Source organism: Diceros bicornis, chromosome 30 (genome assembly GCF_020826845.1).
Source record: "Diceros bicornis minor isolate mBicDic1 chromosome 30, mDicBic1.mat.cur, whole genome shotgun sequence".
NCBI lineage: Eukaryota > Metazoa > Chordata > Mammalia > Perissodactyla > Rhinocerotidae > Diceros > Diceros bicornis.
Genome location: NC_080769.1, coordinates 4577170 through 4588183, shown reverse-complemented (window position 1 = coordinate 4588183; position 11014 = coordinate 4577170). Strand labels below are relative to the sequence as shown.

Genomic DNA, 11014 nt, shown 5'->3' with positions numbered 1-11014 from the left:
CATCCCTTTCATCTGCTTTACTTTTCTCTGTAGTACTTCTCGTATCAAACTTTATCCGTTTTGTTCATTGTCTGTTTCCCTTCGTTGGAATTGACAGCTTCATAAGGTAGGGAGTTTTGCCTGAAGCTTCTTCAAAAACCACCACAAGCACACACAGTCACAAACATGATTGTCACCTCTGACTGGGTGCTATCAGTCACCCACACTTTAGTAAGAACACAAGCCACACCTTTCTTAAAAGCAATGGTCTGAGTCCCCGGCCCATTTTCTCTCCCTCCTCTCTGTGCCCAGAGTCCAGCCAAGACAGATTGGAAGTCTTTATTATTTTTCTTCTCAAATATAAAATCACTCTCTCCCCTGGCAGTTTATTGACCCCAGGGAGAAAATCAAAAATAAGAATCACATTGCTAAAAAGAACCGGCCAGAACGGCCCATCTGCCTCCCAACCCGTCCTGCGCTTTTGTCCCATCTGGGAGAGCAAAAGACAGAGGTCACGACCTCAAGGCTCTCAAGCAGCTGGCCTGGACATGATGCTGGGCTCCATGTCAGTTGGGAAATCCAGGGTGGATTAAGCCTGACTGGCGGTGCAGGTAGCAGCACCCCGAGGTCCATCAGTGCTTGTCGGTGGGGCGCATGTTCAGGGATGCCAGGCGTCCCAGGGGTCCACGGCGAGCATTGGTGGCCAGTCGCTGCTGCGCCAGGAAGGACTGGGCATGTGCGGGCGCCTGCTCCTCCCCGGCACGCTGCTGCAGGGCCATGCCCTGGAGGGAGGGGGCGTGAATGGGGTCAAGGGAGCCCATGGCACCCCCGACACTCTAGCCATGGTGACGGTGCACTCACCATGTTATACCAGGCACTGATGAGCAGCTTCTCCTCCTGCTCCCGCTGACTTCGGCTCTTCTCAAAGTCCATCTGCCAAGGAGGCAACAGTCAAGGGCCTGGATGTGCTGGGGCAGCAGGAAGGGGACAGGACACTCACCTCCAGGTGCCGGATGCGGACCTCCCGCTCCCGGAGCTGTGTCCTCAGGGAGTAGAGCTCTGGGGGCGCCCCGCCTGGTGGCCGCTGCTTGGGTTCCAGGGTCTGTATGACCTAGGGGTTGGGGAAGATACAGCCAAGATGACCTTGACCTTGCAGGCCCCTCCACACATGGTGTGCGGAAAGTGTGACAGCCCGTGGCAATGGTGTAGACGCCTGTGACAGGATGGGGTATGACAGGTGTGGGGGTGGGGGCAGAGACGTGCAAACTGGTGGGAGGCATGAACCGACGGGAGGCGCAGGGAGGCAGCGGCCTCCGCCAGGAGCCAGTGGGGCCCGGCGTCCTTACCGTGCGTGCCTTGTCCACATAGCGGCGGTACCGCTCCTCCATGGCCCGCAAGTCCGCGTCCTTCTTCTGCAGGCTGTGCTGCAGCTCCTCGATGCGCTGCGCTGCTGGGGGAACGAGTCGGCCCCTCAGCTCCACGCCAAGCTCGGGGCGCCCCCCAACCCCATGCGGCCACGGAGGCCCACTCACTGCTGCCGTCCACGGGGGGCTCCAGCTCCTCAATGTACTCGCGCTTCCGCTGCAGCTCCAGATCCGCCTCATGCAGCTTCCGCCTGTGGGCAGGAGACAGACAGCAGCAGGCTGACCCCTGGGCCCGCTTCCACTTCCTCCCAGTCGTGGCCGCAGCCTTCCCAGCTGGCCAGAAGTGTCCCCCCCTGGCTGCAGAGACCTCTCCCCTGCCCCCCAAGCCCAGGGGCTGGGTGCCCTGGCCTCACCATCTTCTCAGCCATCAGAGCCACAACCCTCCTCGCCCCTAATCAGCTGGCCCCTGGACCAACCTCCCGTCTGTCCACTTCTCTCCATTCCACAGCCCACTCCCTGGTCCGGCCACCATCATCCCTCATCAGCCTCTCCTACTCCTAACCCCTCAGTTCCCTTCTCTACCCAGCAGCTAGGGATCTTTTTAGAATGCAAATCTTGTGTGTGTGTGTGTGTGTGTGTGTGAGGAAGATCAGCCCTGAGCTAACATCCATGTGAATCCTTCTCTTTTTTTGCTGAGGAAGACTGGCCCTGGGCTAACATCCGTGCCCATCTTCCTCCACTTTATGTGGGACGCCGCCACAGCATGGCCTGGCAAGCAGTGCATCAGTGCACACCCGGGATCCGAACCCGGGCCGCCAGCAGTGGAGCGCGCGCACTTAACTGCTCCGCCACGGGGCCAGCCCCACAAATCTCTTCTAACAAAAGGACATGCCAGCTAAAACTTTACAGTCTTGCCACCTGTGGCAAAACCCCAATGATCTGGTAACACTCCCTGGAGGTGGGACTATTATTGTGCATTGATGTGGAACATGGTGGAACATCTCAGAGCGAACCTTTGGCTGTGTCTACTAAAATCACAGACATGTGCCCTCTGAGCTACCAATTCCACTTTTGTGATATATTTGCACACAAGCAAAATGATACAATGTTGCATTGTTTGAAATTGCAGATGCCTAAAAGGAATGAGTTATATACATTATGATATTCACAAAAAATGCTACAGGCCAGCCCTTCTGGACCAGAATTCTCCAGGAGAATTAAGCCCTAATCCTCCAGGTGGCCATCCTCTGTAAAGAAATAACTTTTTCTGTGCTCTGGATCCGCACGAGCTATATTCGATCCTTGGTAAAACTGAGAAAACAGCCTCGCAAATCATTTTCTGTAAAGCCTAGCTTCCCCACGGAACCCTGGTTGACAAAGGCTGCTATATTTATAAGAAAGAATGACTCTCTTCATAGAGAGAAATTTCCCAGTCAGCTTTTTAAGTAGGAAAAGCAAAGTGCAAACAAACATAGATTATGCTACTTTTAGTGTAAATCAGGAATGAGAATAAAAATCTATATTCATCATCATTTGCATTTGGTTAAAAAACTCTGGAAAGATTTTCATAATAAACATAGGAATGGGGATGGGCTAGGATGGAAACTGAGTCAACGGGAGTGGGGCACTGGGTGGTATACTCCTCTCTGTATACATTTTGGGTTTTTTTGTTTTGTTTTTTTATAATTTTATTTATTTTTCCCCCAAAGCCCCAGTAGATAGTTGTATGTCATAGTTGCACATCCTTCTAGTTGCTGTATGTGGGACGCAGCCTCAGCATGGCCGGAGAAGAAGTGCGTCTGTGCGCGCCAGGGATCCGAACCCAGGCCGCCAGCAGCGGAGCGCGCGCACTCAACCGCCAAGCCACGGGGCCGGCCCCTACATTTTGGTTTTTAAACTATGAATGGGATAGCTATTTAAAAGTTTCTTAAAAAAATAAATAAATAAAATAAAAAATAAAACAGTTTCTTTTTTTAACAAGGCAAAAAGTAAAAGGTGACTGTCACGTTGTCACACTACCTTGCTGAAATTCCCTCCGTGACTCCCTACTGCTCCCCCCAAACAGTCCACACTTCTTCTCTTGGCCTATAAGACCCCACTTGATCTGAGCCTGCGGTCTGTGGCGGCCTCACTCTCCTCATACACAACTCCCCATCGACACCCAATCCACCCCACACCCGGGGTGCCCTCCCTCCGGGACTCACAGATGCTCCTGCAGCTTCCTCTTCAGCAGGGCGGACTGGGGGAGAGAAGAGGCACCGGGTGAGTGGGGTCCAGAGGTCCCAACCCCTTTCCGGGGGAGGGCAGGGGGTGCCACCCGGGCCCACAGTACTTACAATGGGCTGCAGGGGCATCGGGCAGCAGGGGGAGAGAGAGGAGGGTTAGCGGCGGGCACGAGGGAGGGCCAGGCAGGGAGGAGGTGGGCACTCACGTCCTCAGTCTTGCCCCCCTGCTCCTGCAGGGCCTTCTGCAGGTCCTCCACCTGGGCCCGCAGCTCCGACAGCTGCTGCTGGTTCAGCCTGCGGGGGCGGGGGCCGCTCAGAGCCTGTGCCCGCCCTCGGCCCGGTCCACATACGGGACCCCCTCCGCCGGGTCCTCACCGGTGCTGCGTCTCCAGCCCGTGGCGCGCGCGGTTGGCTTCCTCCAGGTGGCGCTGCAGCTCCTCCTGCCGCTCCCGGTCGGCCGCCTCCTGCTGGCACAGCCGCTTATTCTCCAGCTGAAGCCGCAGGAGCGTCTCCCTGCCGACCGGGAAGGAGGGAGCAGGGCTGGGGACCGGTCACCCGCAGGCCGGCCCGGGCTCTGGCAGAGAGACTGGACACACGGTGCTAGGAGAGGGGCAGAGCCCTGGGGAAGAGCCCAGGGTGACCCTGGGCTAGGATTGGTACCGGGGACCCAGGCCTAGCGTGGGTGGGCGGAGCGCGCGGGGGGGGGGGCAAAGTGGGCGGAGCTATGAGCTAGGCCTAGGGAGCCAGGCAAGGGCGGGGCTCCAGGAGCGGGTTAGAACACGCGGGATGGGGCTGCAGGAAAGCAAGACGCAGGAATGTGAAGGGCTGGAGTGGGAGAATTCATCTGGGCAGTGCACAGGGCACTGAACCTAGCAGGGGCTGCACTGAAGACAGAGATGTGCCCTGAGAGCAGAGCCCGATGTGGAGGGGGCTGGGCGGAGGATTTTTGCATGGCCAGTGGAGCCAGATGGGTGGGACCCAATTTGCACACTGAGGATGGATCCTGGAGAGGCAAGCCACCAATAGGGCTAGCGCCCAGGGCAGGTAAGGGCAGAATTACGAGTGGCTGGGCCTAGGGGCCCGGCAACCGAGCTGAGCAGGCAGGGCTAGCGGTAGGCTGACGGTGGGCACTGGTAGGCCGCGGTGGGGCCAGAGCTCTCAGTGACCCCAGGATACCTGAGTTCCGCAGGTAGGATCTCCGCTGCTAAGTTTTCCACAGCCGGTGAGGTGGGATCCAGTGAGGGGTCTGGAGAACGGGTGAAAAGTCTTCAGGTCACTGCACAGTCCCCACCCCTGTCCCTGGGGTCCTCTTTCCAAGAATCATCTTTGGGGCTCAAGTTCGGCCAAGTACCTGGCTTAACAGGGAGCCCCGATGCTGGTCCGAGTTTGCCTTGGCCCCACCCCGAGCCCGGGAGCACAGCCCCCACCTTCTGTCGGCCCACATCACCTCCTTCCGCTCTAGCCTCCCTCCAGCGTGGCCTAGTTCTGCCTCCAGTCTACACAAGCCCTGAGACACTGCCTTTCTGCCTGCCCTGACAGCACCCCAGGCCACCCCTCCACCAGACCCTTGGATGGGCCTCCAGCTCACCGGCCTGGGTCAGCCCCCGCGGCTGCAGCTGGGCGCAGCGCAGCTCCTCGTTGGCCTCGCGCAGCGAGTCCCGCTCTGCCAACAGCCGCTGGAGAGACGGGGCACAAGAGGCCGCTTGAGACAGGATCGGCCTCCTGGGGAATGGGCTATGCTATGATGACAGAGTGAGGCTTGGGCGGTGGGACCTCAGCCTCACCTCCTTCTCCTTTGTCACCGACTCATACTTTTCCTCCAGATTGTGGCACTCGAATTGCCATTTCTCGGCCTTCATGGCCTCCTCCTGTCGCTGGCCCTGCAGTTCCTGAACCTGAACAGACGAAAGGGGTAAAGACTGCGGGGTTGGAAGGGGGCAAGGACCGAGTACAAGGCGAAGGGGCGGGGCCGGAGGGACTCAGCGGCTTAGAGCCTGGAGGGGCGGGGCTTACAAACCCAAACGGGGGCTGGCCTGTGCGGAGGGGCGTAGCCTACATGTAAATGAGGGACAGGGCTCTGGGCGGAGGGGCTCAGAACCACACTGAGGGCGGACCAAAGCCAGGGAGCGCGCCGTGAGGGGCTTGGCCGCCCACCGCACCCCGCTCTCCGGGTCCCTGGCCCCCGGCCCGCGGCCCCCGCCGCACCTGCCGCCGCTGCGCCTCGAGCTGGGCGCGCAGCGAGCCGGCCCGGCGCAGCTCGTCCTCCAGCTGCCTCGTGCGCTCGGCGTGGCCGGCGTTGCGCTCCTCCAGCTGCCGCACCTGCCGCCGCAGCTCCCGCAGCTCGCCCAGGCGGCGCCGGCAGCTGTTCAGCGTGGCCTCCAGCTGCCCGGCCCGCTCCGAGGACTGCCTGGGGGAGGGGGCAAGTGGGGGGAGGTGGCTGGGGACTGCGGTCAGGGTTCAGCTTGGATGCGAGGCCCTCAAGGCAGGGGAGCGTGTCGGCCTGGGGGCGTTTGGGTTCAAGGGGATGGATCATAAGGGTCAGGGGCCAGCCCGGATCTGGTGCTGTTGGGTGTCATTAGGGGGCATAAAGGGAGCCCTAGCATCGATGATTAGCCCAGGGTCACAATCAGGGATCCTCAGGGGGGGAATTGTGGGGTTACAGGGGGAATGATGGGACCCAAATGGTCTGAGGAGCCCCCAAGGACACTTAGGGGTCATGAGGTGGCTGTGGGATCAACGATGGCATTGTGGGTACAGGGGCCATGGTGGAGTCGTGGGGGAGCTTTCGGGCCAGAGCACTATGGAGTCCTTGAAGGTGCAGTAGGGGCTCACTAAGCAACGTAACACTACAGGGGTGCCGTGGGGTCACAGGGGAGCCCTTTGAGGTTACAGAAGACACAGTAAGGTCAAGGGGGTGGAAGCTCCAGGGGTCCACCACACGCTTTGGGGTTGCTGGGGTGTTGTAGAGTTGTCAGAAGATACAGCCGTGTCACGGAGGTGCACACTGGGGTCACAAGGGGCTGCAAGGTTATTGCACCATGGGGTCCTCAGGACACCAAGGGATCCTAGGGCATGGTGGGACCTAGAATGTGCAGTGGGTCTGGGGAGCATTGGTTGGGGGCCCCCTGGGCTTGCTGGGGTCACAGGGATGCAGTAAGGTCTGGGGGATACAATATGGGATAACGGGGGGACACTGTGGGGTCCTGGAAGACGTCAAGAGTCCAGGGGGCTTGGTGGAGTCCAGGATAGTGCAGTGGGGTTCAGGATGACACAAGGGGCATTGTGAGGGTCCACTGGGCATTTTGGAATGACGAGGCACTGTAGCATCAGAGGGGCACTCTGGCAAAGGGGGTGTGCAGTGGGGACCCAGGGACCACCACTCACCGCAGCTCGTCCATCTCATCCTTCAGGGCCTGCGCCTCCTGGGCCAGGCTGGTCAGCGCCTGGTTCCGCTGCTGCAGCTCGGTGACCTCTCGCTCCAGCTCGGCACAGCGCAGGCGCTCATCCTCCCTGCCGCTCTCCAGCCTGGGGGGCAGTGGCACGGGGCATGTGAGGGGCTGCAGCCGCCCCACGCCCCGGCCTGCCTGGCGGGTTCCCCGCCGCCCGCACCTGAAGTTCTCCTCCTGCAGCTGCTCCAGCTGGGACTGCAGCAGCAGCAGCTTCTTGGCAGTGAGGCCGGTGGCGCCCTCACCCTCTGGCCGGCCCACCCGCTCCCGCAGCACCGTGTTCTCCTGCGCCAGGCTCTGCTTCTCCTCTGACAGGAGCACCAGCTACGGGCAGAGGGTGCCGATGAGCTGGAGCTTGGACGGGGGCTATGCAGGCAACCTGCCCCAGGAGCACCCGTGGTCCCCCCACTCGGCCCCACCTGCCGCTCCAGGTCCAGACAGCGCTGCTGCAGCTCGTCCCCCTCATCAGCCTCCTCACTCAGGAAGTAGTACCTTCGGGACTGATGAGAGGGGTGGGGGAGGGGCAAGGAACTCAGGGATCCAGGGGAGGAGACTGGGGGAAGGGAGGCTGGGATCTCCAGGGGGAAGGGGGGGGGGGCAAGAAACCTTCAGGATTTAGGAAGAGAGGGCTGGGACCCCGGGGGGCATTGGAGGAGGTGATGCGGGAACACTGGGGACCTGGCAAGGGAAGAAGCCAGGACCCTGAGGGATGGGGGGGCTCAGAGGCTTGACGACAAACCCTTCCCCCTTAGGCAGCCCTGAGAATCAGTAATAGGGCTGGACCTTTACCAGGACCCCCACCCCTTACCTGGCTATCAAAGTTCCCATATGTCTCCGATGACAGGGAGTCAGGGGTGTCTTTGGTCATGAGCTGGAGGGGGATGGGGGACATTGAGATGAGCTGGGCCCCCTGAAGGTGGCCTTCAAGGCTGAGAACCTCTCCATCCTCCTGTCCCCAAAGCCAGTTCTCCCCATAACCCTAGCCCAGAAGCCACGCTCCTGCCGTACTGCACGCAGGGAGGCCTAGTCCTTTGGGCATGCCAGACGTGACTTAGAACTGGGAGGGGCTGGCCAACACATGAGACAGGAAACCTGGCCAGCAGAGTTCCAGGCAGAGCCCAGACCTTACCAGGGCAGGGCCTGTGCCCAGCTGCCTCTGCCCTGGAGATGCCCTCCCCTGGAGCTCCCTGCCACACTGGGCACCCCCACCCACCTCCTGGATGGCTTCCATCACCACCTGCTGAACAGATTCCTCCAGGGTCATGATTCTCTGGATGTGCTCTAGGGATCAAAGTGGGGGAGGCAGAGATGGAGACGTGGGGGGGAGGGAAGGAGAATTTCCTCGGATCTTCCCCTGGGGACCCCCTAACCCCCCATACCCTGCTTCTTCTCGCAACTGATGGCACAGCCCAGCACCAGCTGAAGCAGCTTGCCAAGCTCCTCTGGGTCCGAGAACTCGCCAATGAGGCTCACATCCGGGATGTGCTGCTCCGAAATGGGATGCCCCAGGACCTGAGGATGGGGGCGGGGGTATCAGGGGCTCACGGACCCCCTCCTCCCAAGCCAACCCCCTAAATCCCTTTACAGTTACTCACATCCTGGGAGTACTCCACCAGGCTCTGTAAGATTGTCTTCAGATTGCCGACCTGGGGAGGGCCAAAGAATTGTGTCCAGGCTCCCAGAGCCCCCCCAAAAGGGGCCTGGCATCCCTCACCCTGAATCTGTCTACCCCACCCTTTTTTCTCTGCCTCTTCTCCCAATCCCTGGTCATCTCATCCTATTTGGCCCCATTCTCCGTCTGAAAGTCCCCTCTCTTAGGGGTGACCTCTCTGGCTGCCTGCCCTTCTTGTCCACCTGCCCATCTTGTTCACGTGTCCCCAGAATCCAACCACTTCTCACCACCTGCCCTGCCACCCTTTGGCCCTAGCCACCATCATCTCTCACCCAGATTATTGTACCAACCCCGTCTCAGCTTCTGCTCTTGCTGCCTACAGTCCATTCCTCTCTGAGCAGCCTGGGGGAGCTTTTTAAAGCCCAAGCCAGGTTGTTTCCTTTGCTAAAACCCTTCGTTGACTTTGCACAGCACTTAAAATAGAATCCACCTCCCTGCCCTGGCCTGCCAGTCCTCTGGTGACCTCATCTACCATTCCTGCCCCTTTGCTTTCCGTTCTGACCTCCCTGCCATTCCTCGATCACACCAAGCTTATTCCCAACTCAGGGCCTTTGCATTGGCTGTTCCAGTCCTGGAATACTGTTCCTCCAAATCTCACATGGAGATCAGGCCATCTGGAGTAACCACCCACCAACCCCCAGTGGCTCTCTCTTATTGCCCAGCTTTTATTGTCCTCAAAGAACTTATCGCCAATGGAAGTCAATGTCTACATTTGTGTATGCAGGTTTTTGTCTGTTATTCCTTGCTGCACGCCCAGCCCTGCTCAATAAATGAATGCAAGAACAAATAGTTGGCTGATCACCAGACATCTGTCCCTCTTCCTGGCTAGGTCTGTCTGTCCATCACCCAGGACATGTCTAGCTGACCCTTTCCTGATCATCTCTTCACCAGCCTGTCCCCCAGTGAAGTCCACCTGTCACCTTCAGCCTCCAGTTGGGACCTGGGTCGTCTGAGATGCCCTGGAGCCATGCTTCGTTGAACCAGGAAGGGTCTCTGGGGGCGAGAAGGTGGGATGAGCTGCTGGGGGCCCCTTTTGGGACCCTCCCCCTCAGCCCCACTCACATCTGGTTCAGCACAGAGGCTATGGCGAGGCCACTGCTCAGGTCCTGGGGGCTGGTACAGGGGGGCGGGACCTGGAACGTCTGCAGCTGGGGGAAAGAAGAAAGCGCAAAGGGCCGAGTCAAGGGCCTGGGACCACCGAACCACGCCCCTTTTGCAGACTTTTCCGGTCAGCAGGAGCCTCACGCGGCTGGGCGGGAGCTGGCCTGTTGCTCCAGAGAGCCCGCTCCTGTGGGGGAGTGGCCTCTGCTCACCTGGGCCCGGAGGGGGCGTGGCCTCACTTCACCTCGGCCCCACAAACACCGCGCGACCAGGCCAGGGCAGAACCACGAGTCACCTGGGCCCCACAGGCACCACGTGACCAGGCCAGCTCACCTGTGCCCTCGCCTCACGTGACCCAGCCCCGAAAGGGCAGGGCCTCACCTGTGCTTTCCACGCAGACCTGCCACGTGACGGGGGCGGGTGCTCAGGCCAGAGTCCAACGGCCCCACAGGCCGACGACCCCCTACTCCTCCCAGTCCCAGGATGGAGGGGTGGGCTGAGCTAAGGCTGGGGCTCCCGGGCAAGAAGAGCGGGCGCACACCTGTCCCTGGTTCCGCCCCTGACCTACCCAGGTGAGCAGAGACCCGCATAGCTCGGCCTTGTCCACGCTCATGGCTCCCGATCAGATTCGACCCCGGCCGCGGAGCCCCGCCACCGCAGCCGCCTCCAGATCCGCCACCAGCGAGCGCCCGCAGCCCCGACCTCCCGCTCGGCCTAGAGCGCCGCCCCGCCCCCTCGGCGCAGGCTCCGCCCTGGGCACGTGATCTTCTCCGGGCGCCCTCTCAGGCCTCCAGTCCCGCCATCTTGGATCCGGGCAGCATTCGGGCGCCCGCCCTGCCACTAGAGGTCAGCCTGGGCCGGCCTTGCGCATCCCAAGGGTGGCGCCGCAGCCCGTCCTCCCCGGCTGTTTTGTGGGTAGCGGAGACCTCACGATCATTCCTCAGTATCTGAGGCGGAGCTGCCCCACCCTGTTATACAGGCGCATTCACGTCCCTTCCCTTCAGCTGAAAGAAATTCTGCTGTCTAACCACCTTATGATGGGAGCCTTTATCTGCACGGGGGGGCCGGGGCAGGCCATAACAATTCTATGGACTTGGAGGGGGGATCCTAAAGGGGTCGTCCCGGTGGAGGTGACTTGGGAGTCTTGCCCCAGGGGATACAGGTGTGGTTCTAGGTAGGTCGAGGGTAGGATGGGTCAGCCAGACACGTGTGCTGGCTGATGGACAG

The 11014-nt window shown here is 60.3% G+C and overlaps 1 protein-coding gene across 3 annotated transcripts; it reads right to left on the bottom strand.

Annotated features, from left to right (window-relative positions):
- Positions 1 to 303: 303 nt before the first annotated feature.
- On the bottom strand, positions 304 to 10485 carry HOOK2 (hook microtubule tethering protein 2). 3 transcript variants are annotated; one of them, XM_058525604.1, is made up of 22 exons: positions 10356 to 10485; positions 9749 to 9834; positions 9607 to 9679; positions 8610 to 8660; positions 8394 to 8526; positions 8228 to 8295; positions 7823 to 7885; positions 7434 to 7514; positions 7178 to 7338; positions 6953 to 7093; positions 5774 to 5975; positions 5353 to 5463; positions 5157 to 5244; positions 4745 to 4814; positions 3944 to 4081; positions 3775 to 3862; positions 3548 to 3582; positions 1512 to 1594; positions 1326 to 1426; positions 980 to 1090; positions 841 to 912; positions 304 to 761 (listed from the first exon to the last, which is right to left on the bottom strand). In XM_058525604.1, exons 1-22 carry the CDS (start codon positions 10398 to 10400, stop codon positions 612 to 614), a joined length of 2151 nt encoding a protein of 716 aa, XP_058381587.1. In that variant the 5' UTR covers positions 10401 to 10485; the 3' UTR covers positions 304 to 611. The 3 variants fall into 3 exon arrangements, with proteins under 3 accessions (XP_058381587.1, XP_058381586.1, XP_058381588.1); XM_058525603.1 differs by having other exon boundaries at positions 1326 to 1429; positions 10356 to 10484; XM_058525605.1 differs by lacking the exons at positions 8394 to 8526; positions 9607 to 9679; positions 9749 to 9834; positions 10356 to 10485 and having other exon boundaries at positions 1326 to 1429.
- Between the last annotated feature and the right edge of the window lie 529 nt (positions 10486 to 11014).

Coding starts and splice junctions, on each gene's coding strand:
- HOOK2 (XM_058525603.1), bottom strand. CDS start 10,400: ATGAGCGTGGACAAGGCCGAGCTATGCGGGTCTCTGCTCACCTGG. Junction 5,245..5,352: donor CGGTGACAAAGGAGAAGGAG/GTGAGGCTGAGG, acceptor CCGTCTCTCCAG/CGGCTGTTGGCAGAGCGGGA. Junction 913..979: donor TCCGCATCCGGCACCTGGAG/GTGAGTGTCCTG, acceptor CCTCCTTGGCAG/ATGGACTTTGAGAAGAGCCG.